This window comes from Seriola lalandi, unplaced genomic scaffold (genome assembly GCF_002814215.2).
Source record: "Seriola lalandi dorsalis isolate HSWRI2012SDOR001 ecotype SW California unplaced genomic scaffold, Sedor1 jcf7180002054585, whole genome shotgun sequence".
Classification (NCBI taxonomy): Eukaryota; Metazoa; Chordata; class Actinopteri; order Carangiformes; family Carangidae; genus Seriola; species Seriola lalandi.
The window spans coordinates 3,543,386-3,569,515 of NW_019525138.1; the positions used below are offsets into that span (position 1 = coordinate 3,543,386).

At 40.9% G+C, this 26,130-nt stretch overlaps 1 protein-coding gene across 4 annotated transcripts; it reads left to right on the top strand.

Annotated features, from left to right (window-relative positions):
• Positions 1-1,065: 1,065 nt before the first annotated feature.
• Positions 1,066-20,773, top strand: plekha1b (pleckstrin homology domain containing A1b). 4 transcript variants are annotated; one of them, XR_002761436.2, is made up of 13 exons: positions 1,066-1,136; positions 4,016-4,201; positions 5,834-5,890; positions 6,705-6,750; positions 7,879-7,976; positions 8,907-9,032; positions 9,837-9,974; positions 10,217-10,285; positions 12,510-12,574; positions 12,689-12,752; positions 12,961-13,050; positions 15,865-16,039; positions 17,603-17,694. XR_002761436.2 is itself a non-coding variant. In XM_023418926.2 (13 exons), the coding sequence occupies exons 2-13, from the start codon at positions 4,061-4,063 to the stop codon at positions 17,859-17,861; spliced, it is 1,227 nt and encodes a 408-aa protein (XP_023274694.1). In that variant the 5' UTR covers positions 1,066-1,136; positions 4,016-4,060; the 3' UTR covers positions 17,862-20,773. The 4 variants fall into 4 exon arrangements, 3 of the variants coding, with proteins under 3 accessions (XP_023274694.1, XP_087033419.1, XP_023274693.1); XM_023418926.2 differs by lacking the exon at positions 15,865-16,039 and adding an exon at positions 14,706-14,779 and having other exon boundaries at positions 17,603-20,773; XM_087177293.1 differs by lacking the exon at positions 15,865-16,039 and adding an exon at positions 14,706-14,746 and having other exon boundaries at positions 17,603-20,773.
• Positions 20,774-26,130: the final 5,357 nt, after the last annotated feature.

Below are 26,130 nucleotides of genomic sequence, written 5' to 3' on the forward strand. Positions count from 1 at the left end.
GAAGCACTCTGCATTAGTGCACTCTATTATCTATTTCTTTTATAGGGACTGCATTTACCATCATCCTTTGCAAAGCAAGTGAGGGAAAAAAAGTTCAACTCAGTGGATTGGTTGATAAACTGCAGCATCAAGTTGTCAGCAATTACACTGTGAGGCCATATTTCTGCTTTCAAAATAAAAGAAAAAAATATTTCAAGGTATCCAATACATTCCATCAATGATTATACAGTACTTTAATTTACACAGATTATTGGTTTTCAATTTGAGGGTCAGGACCTCACAAGGGGTCTCAAGTTAAAGCTTAGGGGATGTGAATCATCTGTCAGGATATGAAAGGAGAAAAACAAATATATATGCTGCACAAAATCATATCTATCTTTTCAGATGTTCCTCCAATCTTTATTTTTTCTCCTAGATTACTGCTTAATTTTACCCATTCAGGCATCTATAGTTATACAGTATATATACCTATAGTTCACTGGTTGGTAATCCATTGACATAACCAGTGATGATGGGTTAGAGGTAGTTTTGTTTTAAGGGGTAACAATTCAAACAGTATGGGAAATGTTCCCAAATCATTTCCTATATTCACAAAATTAGTGAGTTAATATTCTGATGTCACATTCAACTTTTCTTTAACGCTACCTCAGAAAAGTCCTTCTGGTGTCATTAAAAATCTGACTGCTGGTGTGAAAGCTAAACACTGATGTTAAACAAGTATAATATTTATCATGTTCATCATCTTATACTTGTGGTGAGAATGCTAACATTTGCTAATTAGCTCAAATCACAGAATGCAGCTGAATGGATTGTCACTGCTTTTTCAAGTATTAAGTCAGGAATTAGTGTATTGGACAAACTGAATTGTTTAGCTAAGGATGGATTTCCAAAATTATTACAGTTCATCCGTTGGCATTGCAATTCTTAGTGCGTGCTTCTGCTTCTTTTCATGGCTAAAAATCAAGAAATGATTAGACAATAGATTGTTTTACTTTGAAGTCCACGTGGAAGTAACGTTTCTGTCAACCGACGCTTTTATTTTTAAAGCCTCGACCGGAAGTTGTGCGTTTCTTTGCCTGTAACTTCACGGTGGTGCCGGACAGCTGCCACACTGGACTCGGACTGAGCCGAACTGTGTAAGTAAACCCACAATCCGCCGCTTTTACAGCGTGTGTGCCGCCACACGGTCAGACTGTGTTCGTACACAGACAAATATCCTTCCAAAAAAATAATAATTCACGAGTGTGAAGTGTCGAACAGACGGCTAATGGAGGCGGGAGAGGAAATCGGACGATGTTTGTAGGCCCGTGACAACAGTTTGATCTCCACAGGGAGGAATTGTGCACTGATGACTTATTTACCACAGTGGTTATTACACTTATATTCATACGTATGGCTGTATGTACTGATGGGAGACCTACATGAAAAGTATGGCGTCTGTTACACGCAAATATTACTGTAATTCAATTAATATATTCCAGTATGATGAATATGGAGAAAAAGTGTTGTGTTTCCCTTTGCTTTCCTCATGTAGAGAAACACCATATGATATTATCTTTATTATGTCTCTGGTGAGTTTCATGCTTTAAGACATTTTAAAGTTCCTGTAAATCTCCTGTTATTACCATAGAGATTTATAGTTTGTCAGTGACTGATAACAGTATAGACTCAAATATGTTTGGGCCACTGTTTTACACTGAATTTGCTTTTTATATATTTTCCTGTAGAAATGTGTCTGTGATATAAAACTCATATCATAGTGAATTAAATATCTTTAGGTTTTGGATCGTTGGTTGGTCAAAACATGACTTTTGAAGAACCTTACTACACCATCAGTTAATGAGAATAATTGTTATTTGCAGCCTTACTGTCATGAGTTTAAAATGATCTGACTTGTTGGAGTTTCTCTGATGTCATTTAGTTTGAGTAGCTGTGTGTCACTTTAGAGTTGTCCTATAATGAATACGCAGGGGATCAGTGTAGTTCTGGGTTGTAAGGCACAGCAGGTCTTTAGGGGGAAACCAAAGCTCATTTGCTTTCCAGTCATCCACACATACCTGAAAACCTGACCACCCACTAGAGGAAAACTGTTCGTCCTGACGCTCAGAGGCATGTTCCTCAACAGCTAAAAAAAATAAACTACCATTGTCATGATTGACAGGTAGAGTGAGGTCATGTCATAGGTAATCACTTTAGGAATTTGATATCACATCATTAAACATGTTTTATATGTACTGGGTTTATTTTTAAGGCAGGTATAAGTAAAAAAACAAACAAATGAATGACATTTAAAGGATTTAGTGTTGTCCACCAGAATAAACAAGTGACTTAAAGTAACATTTGGACCATAATGTGGGGAGATGAAATTGACATTAGGCATTTTATTTAATATTTACAAAATTAGCAAAAGCTGCAGTAGAATCCTTTGAGCTCGGCTGATTGGAATCAGAGGCCTCCATGTTGGATAAAATCATCATGTGTCCTGTGGTGTGTGGGAATAAACAGCCAATGAGGGAAACAGATGCAGAAGTCACAACAATAGCGTTTTAATTAATGGCGGCTCCATTCAGAGCTCCCTTTCTTTTTTTTCACTCATGTATAACAAGTGTACACATATCAAGTCCAGTGGGTTGAATACTGGCGAGTGTTTCCGTGTAACTTGTGCTCAGGTCTTATTGCCCTTTAACCTCTAAAACAGGTTGTTTTGGGGTGGTGGTGGTGGTGGGGGGTCATTAACACAAATGTCGTATTAATCATATGACACCGTGTTTCTGGCTGCATGTTCATATCTTGACAGAAACTATGGCTGTTTGATCAGACCATATGTGGTAGTGCAGAAACCCGATTCTGATAAAAGAGGTTGAGGTTTGATGCTTGACTCCCCAGCGGTCAGCAGTGTTAACCCACTGAGAGTCTGTTCACAACCTACAGATAAAGATACTGTACTGTACTGTGTGTGTGTGTGTGTGTGTGTGTGTGTGTGTGTGTGTGTGTGTGTGAGAGAGAGCGAGAGAGCGATGATCTACTCAGCACCTGCTCTGTTAATCCCTGCATACTTAAACTAGCGCTAGACCTTGTCTATCTCTGTTTGAGACAACACACACACACACACACACACACACACACACACAGAGACTGTTGAGTTTGGGAATTTCAGGTGTTTTCCTGCATTTTAAATTCCTCTTCTGCAATAAAGTGGAATTAAGATTAAAACCTGAAACTGAAACTTGAATAACTTGAACTGACATTGTAAGATTACGATCCATCACAGGAGCCACAGGTGTTGAGATTGTGAGTCTATTCTCTGTGCCGGGACACCTTAACACAAGGCCTGCTTAGCTGTTTTTTTGGGTTTTTTTCTAACTGCGTTTGCAGGCGGTTTGGATGGTCACCTGCTTGTAGCAACACGTTTTGTCTTAGTGGGAACTGAAGGTTTTGAAAGAAATGCGTCTCAGCAGCTGGACAGTTACTCACTCAGATGTTGTTCAACCCCCCACAGATACAGATCAGTCAGAAACTGTAATGAGTGATATTGTTTCATCGTTGCGGCTCTGTAATTCACTTTGTTGACTTGAAATGAAATGGCAATGAGATTACAGTTCATCTGTAGGAACTGAAAAGTGTATGAGAAGTGGACTATGATCCTGAACATACAGACAGGTCAGTCAAGGAAGGGGGGCAAACAGGGCGGGGTGTTTAAGGGACAATCTCCCGAAGACCAGACTGAGGGCAAAAAAGCCTCCCTAGATACCAAGCGTCTGCTGATGTTGATGAGATGAGATATTTAGATTATGTGAGAGGAATTGTTGAAGACATAAAGACTGGGATCTGGCAAAAATGGACAAACACATCTCTAAAGCCGTCTTATTTATGGCAACAGAACAGGATATGTTTCTATAGAAGGCAGCCCTCTACGCTGAGGTCATTTTTATTACAACCACGCAGCCTCACTGCATAATGGCACCTGATGAAAGTTGCTCTGAATGAGAACATTGCCTGTCTCTCCTCCTGGCAGCATTCCTGTGATGCCCCAGGGCGGGCTGAGCTGGTCGGGGTTGCGATGCCTTACGTGGACCGACAGAATCGCATCTGCGGCTTCCTGGACATCGAGGAGAATGAGAGCAGCGGCAGGTTCCTGCGCCGATACTTCATCCTGGACACGCAGCAGGGCAGCCTGCTGTGGTACATGGACAACCCTCAGGTGAGGGTGTGTGTGTGTGTGTTGTGTTGTGTTCGGTGACATTTGAAAGGATCCTGGTACGAGCAGAAGTTTCCTTGCTTTTGATTGTGTTTTTTTCTTTCTTGTTTATTTTCAGTACTCCTCAATAAAAGTAACATGTTAACTGCATCCCATCAGTTATATTAATAGACTCATTTCCTTCCTTCTTTCCACATGTAGTTGCATTTGATTGCTTATTTTTGTTGGTGCATTTCGTTCATGAACTATTATATCAGAAAACCAAATAAGGAAACATCGAATCTATGAATTATCATTACAGAGTATGAATTGGAGCTTCCAGCTCTCAAATGTCTTTGACACTCAGGATCAAACCTGTTATTTTTTTGCAGACCAACTCAAGCAGGAGGAAATAGTGCGTTTCACACATTCGGTGCTGAAAATTTGTGGCAGCAGCAAAATAAACTAGTTTGTGTTCAATTTAATAAAGGAACATGTCACCCAGTGCAACAGTGCGGCTCACTGATGTGTTTTTAATAGTTTTTGGAAACAATGGACCCCTGTGGCTCAGAGGAATTGGATACACCCAATACATGTTAGTAGGATCAGTGAAAGCTTAGAATGAGCTCTTTATATCTACATAGGCAACGGGTCTTCTTTCAATGGAGCTCGCTATGTTGCGCCACCGTGTTACTACAGGAGCCCAGAACGGACAAACTAAACATTATGTGTCAACATTATGACATATAATAAAAAGGCCTCAACACAGAAAGGAAAGCCTCAAAGAATTCGGAGGAAAGAGATCTAAAGAGGAAGTTGTTGGTTCACAGGACAGAACTACACTGAACTCAGATTTTAATATGATTGGTCAACACTTTTTAAAGGTGTGTGACACGTTGGTTAAGCCCTTATCACACACAATTGACTGGTTTGACTGACGGAACCTCTGTGTCAAAACCAAGCAGACAAACAGGAACCAGAACAGAAACTGAAAAGGTTAATAGCAGTAGTATTTGTATTTCCCACAGTGGGGATTTCCTCAAACACATCTGATTGCATCTTCACTGAGAAAGCAGGTGGGGCTCATGCAGATCTTTGGCAGCTGCTGCCAGAGATGTTTGAATTAGGCTGATAACTAATATTTGCTGTAGATATTAATATTATCTTTAGAGATACGTAGATCGTATTGATGCCAAGAACTCTGTAAATGTTTATATTTCCTCTCCACATTTGTCTCCATGAGAGAATGAAAACATCTCTGAAACAGCCTGTGGGCCAGTGTTTCCCAGCGCTGTCAGACTGTGGCACCTTAGAATGAAGCTGTGTGTACTTTTGACCCTCAGATACAGCGTCTAGTTGATGCTCTAAATTTTTCAAACATTTATTGAAAGTTAGATTGATCTTAGGCTGATCAGGTTTAGCTGGGATTTGCCTTATACACTGTCAGGAAATGTTTGTTTTTCATGATCTGATGTTATTGTTTTATCAGCGTGAAGACCTTAACAGTGGAAGTTAATTGCATTCAACATTTACTACATGATTTTACATATCATATCATATGATATAGTTTCATGGAAAAAAAAATACCACCTGTAAAACTGCTAATTAAATATCATCACTAAGAAAATAATGATGTGTTTGTCTTCCTTTGTTTAGAATCTGCCTAAAGGTACAGACAGGGTGGGATCCCTCAAACTCACCTACATCTCCAAGGTCAGTCCTCACATACACACACATCTCACATGTCTCACCAACACTTTGGTTCATGATCAAATACCTGCAAAACTGCTCACATTCTCGCTGTATATTTTGAGCTAATTAGCGATTTTAGCATGCTAAGATGCCAACTGAGATGGTGATCCCCGTAGAGATTACACATGCCTAACAGCTGCACGTTAGCATGTGACAGCTGTGTCATGGGTGTGGTGGTTAGCATACTGACATGAGCATTTTGGCTGATTTGGTCTGTGGTTCGACTAGTGACCTGGTTTCTGGTCTCTTCTTTTTTTTCTCACTGCTGATGGTTTTGATCATTTTTATTGCTGCATATTTCTTTTTGTCATTAAAATTTTTATTCAGTTTAACATATCAACTTGTACAAAAACATCTAATAGAAAAGTGAAATAATGAGGTTCACTATCATTTGTAGCACCCCACAATTCTTACACGTTTGCATAGACACTCATATACAGTATATTATTGCTGCATATTTCTGTATTTATTATTATTGATTGCAGTCTGGAAGTCCAATCCGATCCAATTTTATTTATAAAGCACTTTTTTAAAATCAACACTGTTGACCAAAGTGCTTTACAATAACAATAAAATACAAAAAAAGACATAAAACACAAGCAAAAAATCTCACATTAAAAGTACAAAAAGACATAAAACGTGTAAAAACAACAGCAGTTTATCTATAAAAAGGCAACATCTCAGACTGTGTCCAAAGCCGAGGAAAAGAGGTTTTAAGAAGAGATTTAAGGTTGCCATGTTTGACATACAAGTTTTACTCCACTCTCTTGTTCAGGTCAGTGATGCCACCAAACTCAGACCAAAGGCAGAGTTCTGCTTTGGTAAGTTCACCTTCATTTTCTTCTCCTACCTTTTTTTCTCTCTCTCTCTCTCCACATTTGCTCCCTCTCCTCCCCTTTTCACCTGAACTATAACTCTGTCCACATACTGCTTCCCTTGAATTCCAGTGAGCTGAATTCTTAAAGCCACAACATACGACGATATCGGAGAGTGTAGCAAGCCTCCAGTTTTGTTGCAGCAGTTTTGTGTTTAGCCTTTTCCTGTTTCAACATGTCGGTGCTCCTCCTGTGCGCAAATCCACCGCGGTAAAGAAAACGGTTCTCCCAGTTTGGTGTGGACGACTCCGTCCTGCTCAGAGCTCTGACCTCAGCTCCACCCAGCACTGTTGGGATGAACTAGAACACCAACTTACATGCAAGCCAGGCCTTATCAGCCAACATCAGTGCTGGAGCTAATTAATGGTTTTATGGCTGAATGGGAGCAAATCCCTGCAGCAGGTTGAACATCTGGCGGAGAGACAGAGTAATGGAGGCTGTTACAGCGGGAGATCAACCTTCATATATGGCTGCAGTTCTCAGGTGTCCACATACTGGCAGTGAACACTTTTCTTTCCCACTTTCTTTTACCCCCCCTTCCTTCCTTTCTTCCTCTCCAGTCTCCTTCATACCTACTCTTTCCTTGTTTCCTTCCTTCCTTGTTTCTCCCCTTCTGCCCTTCCTTGTCCTTTTTATTCCTCCGTCCCTCCCTCTTTTCCTCTCCTGTTAGGTTTACTTCCTCTCTTTTGTCCCTCGCTACTTGTTGTTTTTCCTCTGGTGGCCAGCAGTAGCTCTTTGTCACTCAATAGGAGGAAACTGTACAATAACCTTGACCTGACCTGTGTGTGTGTGTGTGTGTGCGTGTGTGTGTGTGTGTATATATGTGTGTGTGTGTGTGTGTGTGTTTATTTGCATCTGGATGGGATGTTACACACAAACACACACATCCTCTGCCTCTGAGAATCCAGAAACAAACTGATATTTTTAGAACATGATTTGCATGAAGTTTTCCTCTTCCTCTTGCCTTTTCTAGTCTAATGTTTCACAATAAGGAGAAGGTAACAACCGGCACATCTACATCTCACATTTGCTCTTTCTCTTTCTCTCTCTCTCTCTCGCTCTCTCGCTCTGAAGTTATAAATGCAGGAATGAGGAAGTTTTATCTGCAAGCCAACGACCAGCAGGATTTGGTGGAATGGATCAGTGTTCTCAACAATGCCACCAAGATTACTGTGAGCCCCCCCACACACACACACACACACACACGCATACCAACATACACACACACACACAGATGGATCAATAGGTGACCCTGTTTCTCCCGTTGTTGTGGGCCGCTCTGTCATCTGCCTCAGGCTGCAGCAGATGGAAAGTCACCCATCAGGCCAGAGAGATTGAGTTCAGGCTTAACAGAGTGTAAAGGGAAAGAGAACAGGGAAGCCATGGTTTCATGTTCACCTGCAGCTGCAGTGACCTGTGATCAGCGGAGGAGTGTCAGGAATCTCTGGTGCTTGAAGTATTATTTCAAACTGTAATCAGCTTTTAAAGTTTCCTTTTAATCATAGCTTTGTTCAACATTAGAGAAACACAGTTGTGCCGTGGATAGTGGTTGTCTTGTGGTTCCTACTGAAATCTTAAATATATAGTTTTATTTTTTAAAAGGTTCAATTATTTCCCAAATGAGCTGGACACTGTAGATGTCAGCAGATGTTAGTCAAACAGGAGGAAGTAGTGCATTTGTTAGGGACTAGTTTAGCAGCGGAAGAATCCACATTTGGTGCTGTAGTGGGTATTTCTGGCAGCAGGATGGTGTGTGTGGGACTGAGTCAAAAATAAATTACGGTATTTGTGTTCATGATAATGTAGGAACATGTCTCAGTGCAGTGTGGCGAAGGATAATCTTTTAATTATTTCAACAGATCCCATGAAAAGACCAAATGATCCAATGGATCCTACTAACTAAAATTGACTGTGTGTTAAAACACATCAACTTCAAGACAAAAATAAAATTAAAAAAAGGCCAGAAAATGCAGATTTTTGTGCAGTGTAGAGACAAAGACGAGATTAAAGCTCCTTGATGAGAGGAAAACTCTTCAGTCCTTTGGGTGTTGACCGTGTGCTTGACAGACAGGGCTGCGGTTCATGTCTCGTTGTGTTTTTAGGTGCCAAAGCCAGGTGAGGGCCACGCCGCCCATGCAGAGACTTCCCAGGAAGGACTTGGAGCCATGAAACAGATCTCCTACAAGACTGAGATCATAGGAGGAGTTCCTATCATCACCGCTACACAGGTAACACACACACACACACACACACACACACACTGCGGCGTGTGGTGTATTAGCAGCAGGTTCAGTCCTGTCTGTGTTGGTATGCAGCCACAGGCACGTGACCGAGCGTGCATCAGCACAGACAAGTGACGGCTGGTCTGAATTTTATGACTGAAAGACTTCGACTTTTAAAAATGTCCGGTGAAAAAAAGTAAACATCTACACTCACTCCTCCTCTCTGCCCAGTGCGAGAGGCTCGAAGGGACCTTAACCGCTACTAGCATAATGCACCTGAATCTCCAAACCAGACTGTCAGCAGTTGAGTTGCGTTGTGGGTAATTTAGGTGCCGAGTTTTGATAAGGAAGAAGAACAAATGGAGAAAAAAAAAAAAGAAGATATCTCTGGTTCTACTGCATCGACTTTGATCATTTTTTATTTAGCTGTTCATTATTATTCTGACTATGCTATAGGAGCACAATGCTAATCATTTTCAGGCTATAATAACATAGCTCTATGTAGCATCTTAGCTTCTTTCAGCTCATTCTTTTGGTTGTACAGCAGATGAAAACCCACTGCACACTGTACAATACCTAGTACAAATTTTAGACAGCAAGTTTGAGACTAGCTGGTGAACACAGTGGCGCTTTTAGCAGCTAAAGAGCAAGATATTTCATTCAAGAGCTGGTGGAGACCAAAAATGGAGCAAAAAGAGAATGGCTCTGTATTTACTGGATTTATAAATAAGTGTGCAAGTGCTTTGTTTCATGAATATTTTGAGATGATTTTCCATATACAGTATATTTGTGTGCATGTGTGTGTTTTAGGAGCAGGGGGAGGGGCAGAATGGGGCGGACCGTGGAGGTTTGAAGCGGTGTCAAAATCAGCTGCCCTACTTCCTGTCCAGAGGAGCCCAGGACCAGGCCTTCATCAAGGCCGGGTACTGTGTCAAACAAGGAGCTGTGGTGAGAAAACGCACACACACACACACACACACACACACACACACACACACACACACACACGTTTTTTGATTGATCTATGGATTATGTTTTTTTATTTGGTTTGTCCAACACTTTCGTCCAGAGAAAGATAGCATCATGACACCTACTGTCCAGGTTCCCCTGAACCTTCACATGGACATTTATGATTCCTGATGTTAAATAAGAAATACAACAACGTTGATCAATCTGCTCCTCTCCCTCAGATGAAGAACTGGAAGAGGAGGTACTTCATGCTGGATGAAAATGCTGTCAGCTACTACAAATCTGACCTGGTGAGAAACTGTGTGGTAGAGGTTTTTACTGTGTGAACTGATCATGTCATGTCATCTGCAGAAAGTGGCTGTAACCAGGTTATTTTAGTGCATGTAAACACACTGACTGTTGGTTTACTTTACACTTAACCATGAGCACACACACACACGCACACACACACACACACACACACACACACACACACACAAATGCACGCTGGTCTTTCTGTAGTTTATAACGACACTCATTGACATAATGCATTCCCAAGCCCATAACCCCAACCTACCCTTAACCCTACCCCACACACACACACACACACACGCACGCACGCACACACGCACGCACACACACACACACAGACACGCGCACACACACACACAGACACGCGCACACGCACACACACAGCTTATTAGAAGTTAATACTACAATAAAACCGTGTGTGTGTGTGTCTGTGTGTCTGTGTGTGTGTGTGTGTGTGTGTGTGCGTGTGTGCGTGCAGTAAGGCTTGTTTTGCCTTCAGGGAATTGTGTGTCCCTACATGCATGTAGCAACATGCTTCCTGAATACCTCCTCATATGATCCTCATGTGGACAGATTAGCGAGTCCTAACTACAGCCTGTCTGTGCACATATATGGACACACCCTGCGTGTGTGTGTGTGTGTGTGTGTGTGTGTGTGTGTGTGTGTGTGTGTGTGTGTGTGTGTGTGTGTGTGCATACTGGATGTGTGCTCCTGCCTCTATATTTTCCACTGTAGGCATTAACAGAATCATGTATGTAGAGTGATAATGACAATGGAACAAATTTAATCACCTCCGTGGTATCTACACCACTTTCTGCAAATCCCACGATGCATTGCATTTAATACATGCTGTAATTATAGTTTGTGTAACACTACACGTCAAGTGATGACAATAAGATGTGTAGTAGTGAACTATTAGTAATATATTGAGTGTCTGTTGTATAAAGAGAAGTGAATGTGTGAGTGATTCTGAACATTTTCTATATTTGTGTCATTCAAATAAGCTGAAAATATCCTGAAGTGTGAGGAGAGTTAACTAACAAGGGAAGTCCACACCACTTCTTCATTCCACAGCTGACTGCCAATTACAACTGTGAGGACACGAATGACACATGAATGTTATTCAAACAAACTGAATATAGCCTGAGTTTATTATAAAACACAGTACAAACGGGGCGTCGAGTGTCGCAGTGGGTTGAGCAGGCGCCCCATGTGTAGAGGCTACAGTCCTCGCTGCAGTCAGCCCCGGTTCGAGTCCCGCATCGGACGGCCCTTTACTGCATGTCACTCCCCCTCTCTCCGCCTACCCGTTTCCTGTCTCTCTCGACCGTGCTATCATAAAGGCATTAAAAGCCCCAAAAAATATACTTACAGTACGAACAAAAATATGACTATAAGTTCAGCTGCAGAAAAATTACATACAAATGACATGCCCCATTCACAGCATCTGAGAAGAGACAGGAAAAATCAAATGTGGTGCACCGCACATATGAAAGTTCTTTAAATAGCCTTTAATTGTAAGTTACCATCTATGATGAGTCAGCAACCAGCAGAGGAATGCCAATGCTGAGCCAGTCAGCAGTGCTGTGTGTTGGTAAGCAGGACAAGCTGGGAAAGTGCATCATCATCATCATCATCATCTCTTTTACCAGTGCCAGTTTGGATTCTGGTTCTACATGTAATTGTGAGCAATGAGTACAGCAATAGTGGATTTACAGGTTTTTGTGTTGTACCTTGATATGTCAGGTATTTAATTCATTTGATTAAGCCAAATTTAACGCCCTACTAATGTTAGATTTGGGTTGAATTTCTGCCAGATGGTTTTCGTTACACATTCTGAATAATAAAGGATCTGGTTGGACAAATGGGTTTGTTTTCTGTCCCTGTTCCCTCATGGCTGCTGTCGAAAGCATTATAAACCGTGGAAAACTTGTCCATCCTCTTGCTTTTGTCCTGCACGATGCCTTACAATGACATATTCACGTCTGGATCACCTGCAGACTTTTGTTTGATCTTTCGTCTCACAGGAGAAAGTGACAAAGGCGCAAAGTATATTGCAGAAGGTTTCCTGCTGAGCCAGACGAGATAAAAAGCAAAACAATAAACATAATAGAAAATATAGTTCACAAAAGATTAGATGAGTCGTTCAGATTTGAAAAGATCTGTGATTACGCATCTTTTATTCGTTGTTAAGAGAAATGTGTTGTTTTCTCCTCCCTGCAGGAGAGGGAGGCGCTGAGAGTCATCTCGCTGAAGGAGATCCACAAAGTTCAGGAGTGCAAACAGAGGTCAGTTAGTTTTCAGTTAGCAGGTGAACATGTGCTGCTCTCAGGGCTTTTTAGGTGAATTCAGGTCATCACATCGCAGGTGATTTTAAAAACCTGTTGTCCGGTTCTCTGCAGTGAGCTGATGATGAGGGACAACCTGTTTGAGATGGTCACCAGCTCCAGAACCTTCTACATACAGGTAACACACATGAAGAGCGTTTTCTTTTCTTCTCTAAACATATTTTCCTGTAGTTTGACTCCTTAGAAGCATTTTATATGTACGTTTTAACTTACAGAGTCACCATATCATAAGTGCTGCGGCGGTAATATGATGTTCTAATGTACCATTGACTAACAATGGAACAAAGCAAAACCATGCATTGACATTCTCTCCCTCTGTGTGTCAGGCTGACAGTCCAGAGGACATGCACAGCTGGATTAAGGCCATCTCAGGAGCCATTGTGGCTCAGCGAGGCCCCGGACGCTCAGCAAACACTGTAGGTGTCCTGTTCTAATGTTGTTAAAGAGCCTTTTGAATATATTTGAATATATTTGGTAAAATTTTACTTGAAAAAGAGTTAATACTCAAAATAAGACACGGTTTTCACATAAGAATTCAAGTGGGGCTGAAACTGAAAAACTGACCTGAATTAAGAAAGAAATTTACGCTTTTGTTGTAGAACTTATTTTTTTTCAATTTGCAATTCAACAGCAGGTGAACATATAAACAGTAAAAAACAACTCACATAAAGTACGGCACAACCCCAAGCAAGATAATATTAAGATAGAAATGCATCTTCTTATATGGTTTTATTGAATCCTGCCTTCTGATTGGTCAAACTGTTGTTCTTTGGTCCCACCACTCTAAATTAACAAAGAGCTCCATGTTGTTTATGAGTGATCAGGTGAAGTTGCTCCATCTTGTGGCAGAAGAAATGACTGCAGCAGACAAACAGCTTTAAAACATGAAACTTTTTAATTAGATTAGTTTCATGTATTCAGAGAATAAAATGATCATTTTGATATAATGTACGTGTTTCCTCACATGTTGTACAGAATCAATGTTTTGTGGATTTTTTTTTCAGGATTTTCACACCCTGATGATGATGATGACTGAAGAGTGTTTTCATACACTGAAGTGTTTCAGTTTTCTTTACACAAATTGTTTATCACACACCACACACACACACACACACACACACACACACACACACAGAGCTCTTAATATTTCTCCCAATCTCTCTCCGCTCTGACTCCTCCCTCAGTCTCTTCTCTCTCTTTGAAGAGTTTGCTTCCAAAACCACAGAACCATCCACCAGAAGAAACAAAGATATCACAGTTATAATGCAAAGTATGAATAAAACAAATTACATTAAGAGACAACTAGTCTGCATTAACAGTTTTGGGCTGAAGTGTAATACCGGCCAGAAACGTTTAACTCCACCGAGGCAGTTTGGCTTGTTAGTTTGTCTGTTGATTAGCTGGATATCTTAAGATCTTGTTAATGGATTTCATTTAATATGTCTTGGTTTTGTTTATAATCATGCGATAAGATTGAAAAAATATTCTTGTAACAAAGTAGTAAGTGTAGTCAGTATTGATTCAGGACATTTTAAAGGACTGCAGCACTTAACTTTTCAATATGTGGAGATTTTGGACACTTTATAGCAGGTACTATCACTTTTTACTACTTTTTAAACTTTATATTGTCACTATCTTTGTCAACCTTGCAGTTAATGTTGCTTTTACTATTTTTAACAGGTTGGATGAGCTGTCAACAGCTTAAACGACCAAATATCAGAGCCTTGTAGTAATCTGATGAATGATGCAGACCATCCAGCCGATAAAAAGAGAACACTCTCTTTCCGCCATCGTATAATATATTAACAACCTATTAAATAGCAGCAACATTATGCAGACATTTATAATCTGGGTGGCATTACATTTCCGCCCACAAACAAAAGTCAATGCAGACTAGTTGTGTAGTAATGGTAAGGTGTGAGAAGGGATTTAACAGGATGGTATAACTCCTCTTCCTCTCTGGACTCCCTCCAGGGCAGCGAAGCCTCTGTGGATGGATGTGTGGTATTTTTGGAAAGAGGCTCTTCACCTCACTGTAACTGAGCTTTGCTGTAAACTGTTGTTTTTTTAGATCCGTCAGGCCAGAAGGCTGTCCAGCCCTTGTATACAGAGGTATACGCCATTCTGCAGTGGTGAATGCAGCACGTATGTGACCCCGTGCCCTTTCTCTGACCTCCCTATACACCCCCCCCACCCCCCACCCAACCAGCCTCTCCTCACCGAGCATTTACCCTTCACACCACAGGACTTCTCTGGTTTTGCAGAAAAGCCAGAGTGAACCCTGTAGTGTTTGTCCAGCCTGTAGCTGCTGCTGGTAGATAGTTTGTAGATTTGGGTGAACAGTATTTGAGTTTCCTCTCAAATACCTTCAGAGTTTGTTTGGAGAGTTTGTTCCTGAAAGTGGGTAAAAACTCTGTTATTTCCACCTGCATTAACGAACGGCTTTTTGTCCGTTCACAGTTTGCTTTTTATTCAGAATACAAACTGAAACCCTTTCTTTATTTACCTCGAGAAAAGGTTGATTCTCGCAAGTGTTTGCAGCATCACGGTGCGTTGATGCATCGTGATATTTAGGACACAGTTTGATGCAGGAGGAAAGTAAAGTCTTTTGGTTTGGGCAACTATCAAGTACATGACAGATATTTAGTTAGTTGACCTTTGACCGGGGATGTACCGGTCCAGGTACGACTCATGCTTGCAGACTGATGTGCTTCCTCAACGCCCCTGAACATTTCATGCCTGAATGCTGTTTTGTTGGTTGCGTCCACCATCGTAACTCATCCCACCCCGGCATCATTGTCGTCTTACTGATGTGCCATCGACTGATTAATACAGCGGTCCGCTGACATCCCAGCTTCTTATCATTATTCTTTTCATTTTTGATATTTCTACATGTTTTCGTTGACATGTGGGCCGTCCATCCGTTCGTCTTTGAGTTGGGTCCAGCTAAACTTTCCTCTGCAGTCTCTTAACAGTCTGTCTTCTCATTTATTCCTTGTCTTTTCATTTCATGTTGTGTGTCATTATTCATGTCTTAACATTTACAGAGTTCCTGACTCCCAGCAGGACGTCGCAAAAGCAAATTCATCACGAGCCTTTTCTTTTCCCCCGCTAACCCTCTGTCGTGTTGTGTTTCTGTGTTTCCTTTGCGTGTTTGTGTACATATGTACGTGTGTGTGTGTGTGTGTGTCCTGTGTGTGTGTGTGTGTATGCGTGTGGGTGCTTTTCAGAGAGTGAGGTCTGACAGTGACGTACTAACCTTCCCCAAATGAGCCCTGCTGCCTACTTCCTGTCCCTCCCACTGCTGCTCATCGTCCAGTCACCAAGCCCCGCTGCCTCTCAGCTTCCTTAGCAACTGCCACTCGATCCCGTCCTGCTCCTTGGCAACTGCAGCATCACTCGTTCGTACGTGTTGCTTGTAACTGCATGAACCCTTGTGTGACACTCACTATTCACAGCATTTCATTTCGGTGGATAGTGTGACCCCATATCTCAGCAATCAAGCAGGTGACATGTGATCTCAACTGGAATCATGGCCATGGTTGTTAAAAAAACCACAAATTGCACATCATATTAATTCATATTATGTTTATATTCTTTATGGTTACTGTGCAGTAGAGTTGCAAAGTTATTTCGGGTGTCCGCAGTCTTTTGTACAGACAATGTTAGATTGGAGCACTTGAAATCTTGAATGGACATGAATCATTAATACAAAAGATAAAAAAACTGTGATAGAAAAAAATTGGTTAACTGATTAAAAAAGTAAAAGGTACAGTCCTCCGGACATAAAAATTTAGGGTAATAAATTAAAATTTCAGGAACTTGAAACATTTCTATCCTGAGAAACATTGAAATGAGAATTCACAGTCACTTCCTCTTCCTTTGCAGCTCTATGTGCCGTCTGTTCACGCTTTTTTTATTTTGTTAAAACCAATGATGCAACAATAGATAAGGTGTCACACAACATTCCTCTTCTCCTGCAGTCCCAATAAAGAGCCATTTCAGTTCATGACATTGGCAACTTAGCTTGGGTGAACTAGTAAGTGTTAACTAATCTAGTTAAAAGGGGTTTAACCCATAAAGCCTGACCTGCATGTTTTTGTTTTTTTTTTCATTTTCTTTTTATATCAAGAGCAAATTCATTAACTCAATGTTTCCTTGATCACCAGCAAACATAACTTAATCTGAATGTCATCAGTGACAAAAGCTCATTTGAAAAATCATTGCTGATACATGAGAGTGGGATGCTAATGATGACAATTGATCAGTTGATTGTTTGGTAGGTAGTTTGGATGATGCACGCTCCAATATTTGAGCACGTAGGGAGAAAAATCTGATACAATCTGATTGCTGCGAGCACCTTATGAGAACACTTATTATCCAAGGCGGGGTTTCTGGAGACGTTTTCGCACTGAATAATAAACAGATAGCTATGTGGGGATTTCCAAACCTCTCAGTAACCAGAATCATGGTTATTGCTGACTCATGTTCTCTGTAGCTCCTTCAGGGAATTTGTGGATCTGAAGTGCCTTAAGGCAGATACAGATGTCTTTAAACTTTGACAATGAAAAAAGAAGAAATATATAAATGCAAAAAAAAATCATAAATTAATAAATACAGCAATTTAGCAACAACAAAAAAAAGTCAGTAAAACAACTTTTTTCTTCAGACCTCCATGACTGAAAGTGGGAGGTCTTGTTGTCGATCTTTTCATGACAAAAAGTTTTCTGGTGAACAAGGTGATGCAGTTTGATGAGACACTCTGGTCTGAATGAAGAGAAGAACTCTGACACAGTGTTTCCTCTTTTACCTTTTTATTTTCTCCTCTTCTCCATCTCACTCCACTTATCCACTCATCATCCGTTCATAGAGGCATTGCTTTGTTCCATCATCCATCTATCCATCATTCACACCCGACGCTCTCCTCTGCCTCTAACTTTTCTCTCCCTCTTCCTTCCCTCTCTCCAGGAGCGCAGTGACCACCCCTCTCCCTCCCCAACATCCTCCTCCATCTTCTACTACCCCCTCGACCAGGAACCACACCACCCGCACTCCTCCTCCGGCCCCTCCTCAGCGGGCGCTCAGCCTCACACTGGACACGCACCACCAGGACAACTTCCTGGGCCTGCTTCCGTGGAGGCTGAGCGGCGTTCAGTCCGTGATGATGCCCCTCCCTTCGGCGCGCTCCCGCCTGTCGCTGCAGGAGACGGTGCAGTCCTCAAAGTAACCGGGGCGGAGGACGAGTCGCTGTGGAAACGCCGCAGCGAAATGGCTAAGCTGGGGTTTGTTGGCAGCGGTGGCGAGGAAGAGCTTAACCGTCACACCACTGAGAATTCGGATGTGTCCATTACCCTGATTTGATGATGATGATTGACAGAGACACACACACACACACACACATACACTCTCCTACACAAGCGCCATGTGCTCAGACTGCTCTGTGTCCTTAAAAAACTACCTGACTGGCCAAATGATCCTCCTACAAAACTGGGACTAGTTGGCTCCTTCCTGGGACCAGTCTTTTGTATGTGTGTGATAGAATCTTCTTCTTCTTCTCTAGTTTTTATCTTTACTTTTGTCTTCCTGTGTATTATTTACAAGATATTTCTGCTGGCAAACATGTTGTCACGCAAAGGAAAATAGAAAACCTTAGATATTGTACAGTGAAGTTTTGAGATGTTTCAGCAGAGGACGAACCTTGAAACCCGCTCACAGCGCGATGACGGCGCGGTTTCATGATTCATGTAGGAAACAGACAAACCAAAGTTTGCAGTCGTGCGGTTTTTTTCTACGGCAGCAGCTCAGACGTTACTTAGAGACGTCCATCTCTGCTGAGAACTGACTAATCCAGATTCTCAGTTTATTGTATAAGACAATCCCCCTTGATATTATAAACTCTGTAACTCTGAGTTTCCGCCAGAGGACCTTTAGTTTCTCTTTTCTCTCGTCTCCGTTAGAGAACATCATCCTGTCATACAGATCTTGTTTTTAGCGTTTTAGAGCACCAAAGTCCAGATTCACTGAAGTTGTATTTTAACAGAGGTCTGCACGTCCTCTGGTTTTTAACTTACTGACCCAAAAATATATTATTCAGCAACTACTGTGGTCACATGTCAACAATGAATCACTAAAATATTACATTATTAAAACATAAGAAGGAACAACCCTGTTGTTCCTGATCTCTTTGTCTTTTTGACACTGATGAATGGATTTTAAAAAGAATTTAGAAAATAATTTTTTTTTTAGCTTAAGGATTTTCTGGTCACACAAGCATTTGTACCAACAAAATGTCAAATAGGTTCATTCCGTCACTGCGGTCAGTGGATTCACTCGTAGAGCTTCTGTGTACGGATCAAATTTTGTGAATTTTGACATGTCACTAACAAATTTTCCAACCATCATCTTGGCAGAGCTTTGAGGAAATGGAGAGCTGGAGAGTCCAAGATGGAAAAATCACATTAGCTTATTATGTCACACCATTGGATTTTATTCACCCATGCTCCACAAACACACACACACACACACACACACACAAACTCCACACTGCAGCATGGTTCGAGTTCACGGTACAAATATACGATTGTGCTGGTTACTTCGCTAACTGGTAGTTAGCTCACTGGTAGCAATCCAGCCAGCTTAGCAAATTATTTTGGCTGCTTAGCCCCAGTATGTTACTTGCTAGTTAGCATGTTAGCCTATTAGCTCGCCAACCATGCAATCACTACGTCACCGTCCTTCGGCGCTGCCTGTTCTGCAAGAACATGTGGATGATTTTGCAGCACCGCTTTCTGGTCAGTCCAGAGACTAAGAGTTAAAGTAAATTAAAAGATAAAACATCACCACCAACGTGTAAATAAGGAGATTTTCACTGAACAGCAGCATCATTCAAATAAAGCTATCACCTCTTTATATCCGGATACTTCTAGTTTCTGCTGTTAGACTGGAGCCTTGTTCATAATTATAATTATTCTGCTGAATTTTGTCGCACAGAGTTTGTTTCATTATAATGGGAGGCAACAGTGGAGTGACGGCTGCTGACAGTGGCTTCATGGGTAGCTGAGTTACAGATGCTTTTACACCTGTACAGGCCTTTCTTTGTTCTGACGTCAGGACTGAACCTGTTGGGTAGTTCTCAGAGTCTTTATTCTTCCATTCAGAATATCTCCAGCAGTAATCTGGAGCAGTGACTTATTTTATTAAATGTTTAGTAGTAGTCAGATAGCAGTCAAATATTAGTCAGAAAGAGAGATTAGCAACTTTCCATCTTCAGCGTAATCATTGCCTTGCCTTGGAAAATCTTCTATTTACAAAATACAAAACAAGTGTTTTTAGAAAATACTTTTTTTTTTTTTATTAAAAAAGGTGAAATTTGCCATTTACCAAAGCCACAATATTCAGCATAGACTTTGGTAAGTGATATGACACTGTCCGCTCTTCGCTGTGCAACCCTCCGGACGATCTGGGCTCAGCACTTAACAATAAGTGTATGATAATGACTTAAAGAGGTATTTATAAAAGGTGTTATAAGGAGCTGATTTTCATTCTGCTCACCAGCTTTACTCACCTCGACTCCTGCACTGTACGTTCATGTTACCGTTTCTTTTTTTGAACTCCATCTGACGTTGTTTTAATGTGTTTCGTTTAAAGATGTGGAGAGACATATAAAAAAAAAAAAAACTAAAAAAAAAACTCATACTGTTGATTTGTTGATCTGTAAATGTTGTTTTTGGACTCGGGCGCTGCAGCCATTGTCCAGGCCTGAACTCTGCACACTCTGTGTTGGAGACTGGTTGTGGGTATTTTTGTCTGATGTTCTTTTAGTTTTGATGGTTTTATTATTCACAGAGATGAAATGGTTTTGAGGAAATCTACATATATACATATATATATATATGTGTGTATATATGTTGTTTACTGACTTTTATACACAAGTGTGCATGGTTGCATGCACACAACCTGCCACCCCACCCCACCCCCCACCCCTGCTGTTCCCTGTTAAAGATAAGCTGGGTAAAGTGCCTGCATTGTTCTTTCTAAAGAGTTGATAAGAAAACACATGATGAGCTGTTTTGACCCTTTTTAGTGTGTAATTGATTCTAAGACCATGTGCTCTATTTATTAAAAGAAATTTGAAAGTAATTAGAACTGGATTCAGGTGTCTTCTTTGGCAACAGGTGGATGTAAGGAGAGTAGCAGTGACACGTGGGCTGAGTTCACCCTGGGTATGAATGGAAATGTCGTTTCTGATGTCAAATTTTAGATTCAAAAGAAAAATCCTGTTGGACTCAGATCCAAGCTTGATACTTCTTACTAAAGATGTAAATCTTTAAATGGCTCACAAACATCGTTTAATATTTTTCAGTAATTTCCTAAAATGTCTGCACACTGCAGTTATAAACATAAGTTACTCAAACATGGGGAAATACTGCATTTGTTGGGGACCTTTTTCCGCAGTAATAATACATACTCGGTACTCAAGTGAGTATTTTCAGCAGCACAGTGTCAGAGGAAGTATTCAGATTCTAAAAGTAAAAGTAGCAATCTTGCAGTACAAAAATACTGCAAGTTCTGAACTGAAGAGATCTCTGAAGTAAAAGTACAAAGTATTATTAGTAAATAGTAGTGGTGTGAGTCCACAAGGTGTCACTGTTTCCAAATGTTATAAATCTCCTCTCATATTTCTCTTATTTCAGGCTGTGTGTCCTGACTTACAGTTGGAGGAAGCCTCCATTCTTCATGCCGTTGTCTCATCGGATAGAGGCTCTCCAAATGAACTCCTCTGAGGCGGCTTATTGGTCATTAGGTCATGATTTGTGGACGACAGCTGCTGAGCATCTCACCACACCGGAACAGGCTGCAGTCACGTCCCACACCTCGAGGGGTTGCACAAGATGAACATCACTGAGGCAGAATGTGATTGAGACGTTTAGGTGAGTGGATGCTGGGACACTTTAAACACAGCTTCTTTTGGCGCTGATGATTCTGCAGCTTCTACAAAGTGGTTGCAGAATAAACCAAAACATAACCATCAGCTTTAGAAATAAAAAAAATATACAAAAACCTACAATCTACCTCCTCAAATAAATTATACAAACTAAAATATTAAACCAAGTCTCAAACAAGAGCAAACACAACCTAAGTGTGAGAGAGTGAATGTCAAATAAAACCGGCAATATTTATATTATTTATGTCTGCACATGTGTGTGTGTTAGTGTGACAAATATGGGGGTCATTTATGTAAAGGTACCAAGGCCGTTACCAGGAATCATACATCTAAACACCGCCTTCACCTCATTATGTCACATCTGCTCCTCTCCAGCTGTTACAGTCACCTCTGTTAGATTATTTCCAAATCTGGTTCAGCTCGTGTGGACTGTTGAGACCTCTAAGAGAAACTCCCCTCCATGACTCTCTGAGAGAAACCGGCCAAACATAAAGACAATGACGTCTCGTCCAGATGTTTCCAGCAGCTACAGTTTGAGTTTGATATGAGAAAATGTTACAGTTACAGAACACATCAGCAGTGAATGTTAGAGGTGAAGACTGAGAGCTTCTCTTCATACAGAAACAAATCAGTTTCAAACATCCTGCATCTAATGTACTGTATTTCTTCCGTTTTGAACATGTCTCCTGGATGTCTAGCAAACAAGTAATCTGCATTTTTGTGTGTTGAGACACACAGTGATTAATCTCCAAATGCATTTGCAGGTTTTGGAAAATAACCCTCAACTCCACCTTTCATTTTGTTGCTGAAATACAGAATATCTGGAGTGTAACATAAATCAAGTGAAGTAAAATCAAGAGCAATGGGACTTTATATTTTGTAACGCTGACCTCACATCATTCAACTGAACTCCTCTATGAAACATAGTGTTTCCACTGTAAGAGTCGTATCAACCTACTTTTATTTCCCTTTTTAAGAGCCAGTGATTCCTGAAGACTAAATCTGACTGTAACTTTTTCATGTTCAGTAAATATGTCATGCTGTTTTGTAGGAGTAGGACTCACTTTCTCAAATGAGTTTTAAGACCAAATATATTCAAAGGTTAACGTGACCAAGATTAATTTCGGGTCGGTCCATCGGCTCAGCCAAAGACCACCAGGGTCCAAAACCACAGAGCATCATCTTTAATGGCTCTTTTGGAGAGTCCTGCCCCGGTCTCAGTCGTCCTGCTCATGTGCCTGTTTTTCCTCATAAGCGAGCTCTGAGAGTTGCCCCCAGCTTAAGTTTGGATACAAGACTGTCAATGAAAGATGCAGCTTCTCAGCCGGGTCTGATGTGCAGAAAACACACATCAGCCTACATCAGTTTACATGAGGCTGCAATGTTTAGGTGATTGTGGAAGCTTCCACAGGATGCGCTTCATCTGTTGTTGTTCAGATAGAGTCCTGCAGGAATCTGCAGAGCTTATTCTGTTCACTTCATTGACTTTTCTTTTCTTTTTTTCATTATTTATCAATTTCAGTCATTTCTGAATATTATGGCGACAACACAGTCAGAAACTCGGTCAAAAACATGGGAGGTGCTGCTACATGTAGAACTTTTAAACTTGTAGTTAGACCAGGTTCTGATCAACAGCTGTCATTGATTATGGTTAAAGGAAGCTAAAGGTTAAGAAAATTGTTTACCACCACCTCAAAAGCCACTAATTAACAGGTTTATAGCTTGTTGGTTTTAACCAAACAAAATGACATAACTCCCAAGTTTCCAAAAAGGTCCCAGGGTTCATGGAAAACTTCCTCCATTGGGGTCAGACATTCAGACTATTTTGCATGACGCATTGGGTCCTCAGTATCAGCCTCTTCTTAGGATGCAGGCCCTGAGTTGTGATGGACTGTTTCTCAGAAAGATAAGTTCTCTTTCTGTCAAAGCAGATGACAGTCTGTTGCACAGTCTTGATCTAAAACACTCCTGCTGAAACACAAGAAAGCTGCTTTTTAAAAAAAAAAATTTTATCCTGTTGCACAACCTGCCATCTCCGCCCCATGATTTAGGTTCAGCAGTATAAAGAGGCATCATCAGCACCAGCCTCTCATCTGTCTAATGAAGCCACCGCTGCTCAGTAACTAACATGACAAATGGGAGTGAGGGAGGCTCTGGCTCTGAGTTTATATTTTAAGTGGGCCCCTGCTAATAGACTTCAGAAGAAAAGACTTTGTGTTCCAGAAGGAAGAGAGACAGAAACCAACCAGTGCTGCCAGTTGAAGATTTAAGGACGAGCTGCGACCCTGCCAGTAAGGACTTAAGAGCAAGTAAGACATCCTGCTCTGGAGCCACGCTGCACTAAATCCAGTCAAACACCTTCTACATCAAACCAAAACCTGCTTTATTATTATTAGTGCATCAACATTAGTTTAATAAAAAATACTAACCCCAGGTATTGTGTTTTAATCACTTGAGTATTGATTGATGTACCTGCACCTCAGCAGACGTATTCCAGCCACCTTGAAAAGTTAAAACCACAAAACCACACAGAACTGAACCCTCACAGACCTGGCAGCAACCGGAGAAGAGAATGACCCAACAGGAATGCACCAAACAGGAGTCCAGAAGAAAAGGTTAGCACACATTTGACAATGAGTGATGTTTGTTTGAAGCTGTGAGTATGAGAATACTGTGACCTTGCAGAAAGACATGTCGCCAGTCAAAGCTTTTGTGACTTGCATATGCGAAGGTGATCGCAGACGGAAGCAGAAGGAGGCCTCACCAGGAATCTCATGATGATATGACAGGAGATTTAAAGGAAGAAGTGTTTCCAGTTCCTTAGTTGATCCGTTACCGGTTGTAGATTTGTGCTGATCTGACTGTCGGATCTGGAAATGTCAGATTAGTCATTGTTTGTCTTGATTTTGACCAAAATCAGCAGCAGTTTTTGTGATCACTCACTAGCAGCCAATATCTGAAACCACAAATATGATGCAGCAGGGAAACTAAATGTTGCAGATCGGCTCTGACAGATGGATGGGAGGGGGGCCTGAGTCATCTAAGAGACAGACACACATATACAAACACCCTCAGACATATACACAAGCACGCTCTGTACAGGCTGGACAGCTGCACATTAACATAGGCCAACTCTAACTTTGTTATTCTCTCTTTTGTCTTTTTCACGCTCTATCCTTCCAGCTCAGACACGCACATGCATAAATCAAAACATTATTGCTGACTGACTCCACCTGAGTGGAATTAGATTGATATTACACACACTCTCTCTCTCTCTCTCTCTCTCTCTCTCTCTCTGGGTTTCGCAGAAAAGCCGAGCAGAGTGTTTGAATGTCCTCCAGTGGTCTTCACATCATAAACGGGAATGATGAGCTGTCCAACTGACGCTGAGGCCGGGGAGCGGCAGGCAGGGGACACATATCCACTGGGACTGGAGCTTTTTGTTCCTTTTATATCTGTTTACAGTTAATTCTGAATCATTTCACGTGCATGACTCACAATAGGCATTTTAAAATCATGTGTCCAAGGCCAAGAATGAACTTTCAATCTTAATTTATAAGCCAGCAGAGTTGAGAAGTTGCTAAATTGGTCAGAAAAAAAGGAACATTTACAATTCCATGACAATGGATCTTTACCTGAGGAAGCCTGTGTGGTGCGAGTTGTGTAATATAAGCTATATATAATATAAGTATTAAATGGACCTCGTGGTAAGATTGTTTTTTTCAACTACTGTTTTCAAGCTCAAGAATTCTCAATCTCAGTTTTAAGATCAGTCTTTACAACAACTCTAATTCACTCAGTAAAACTAAGGCATCATTGTGGATGACATTAAAATCGACACATATACATTTATAACTGTTGAATATGAATAATAAAAACAATAATATAAAATATAATAACAACAAAGAATCAACATTGATCGTAAATGTTGTTAAATAACTGCAAATAATGCCATGGAAAGCTGGCAAACTGGATTAAAAGTCAGTATTGATTTTGTTATGTTACTCACCTCCCTGTAGGTCCTGAATACAGAGTTATTACAAATGCAGAGTGCTTTACTGTTCAGAAAAATGCATGTAATTTAATTAAACTGAGTGGAACAGGAAATTAAACCTCCAACAGTCAGTGTGAGATGAGAAGATCACATTATTCCCCCAGTGCCTTTATCATTATATAACAGAGCTAAATCATGTTTTAAAATCATTAGACCACATACACTCTTGGCAAGACCTACATCTGTTAAATTGTTCCTTATGTTGTTGGAGAACCTCTTCAAGGGCCAAATAAACTCTTTCAGGGATCCACAGCACTCCATCAAAACCCCTTGAACTCATTCAAAAGCCAGTCAAAGCTCTTCAAGAGGCCAGTGGAACATTTTCAAGGAACCCTGGAACCGCTTTAAGGACCAATCAAACAGTTTTGGGGGTCACTGGAACTCATTCAAGCATTTTTAGAACTCCTTCAAGACCATTTGAATACATTAAAATACTGTTGGAATCCAGCAAAGTCCAGCAAAAGCTCTTCAAGGCTCCATAGAACTCTTCCAAGATCT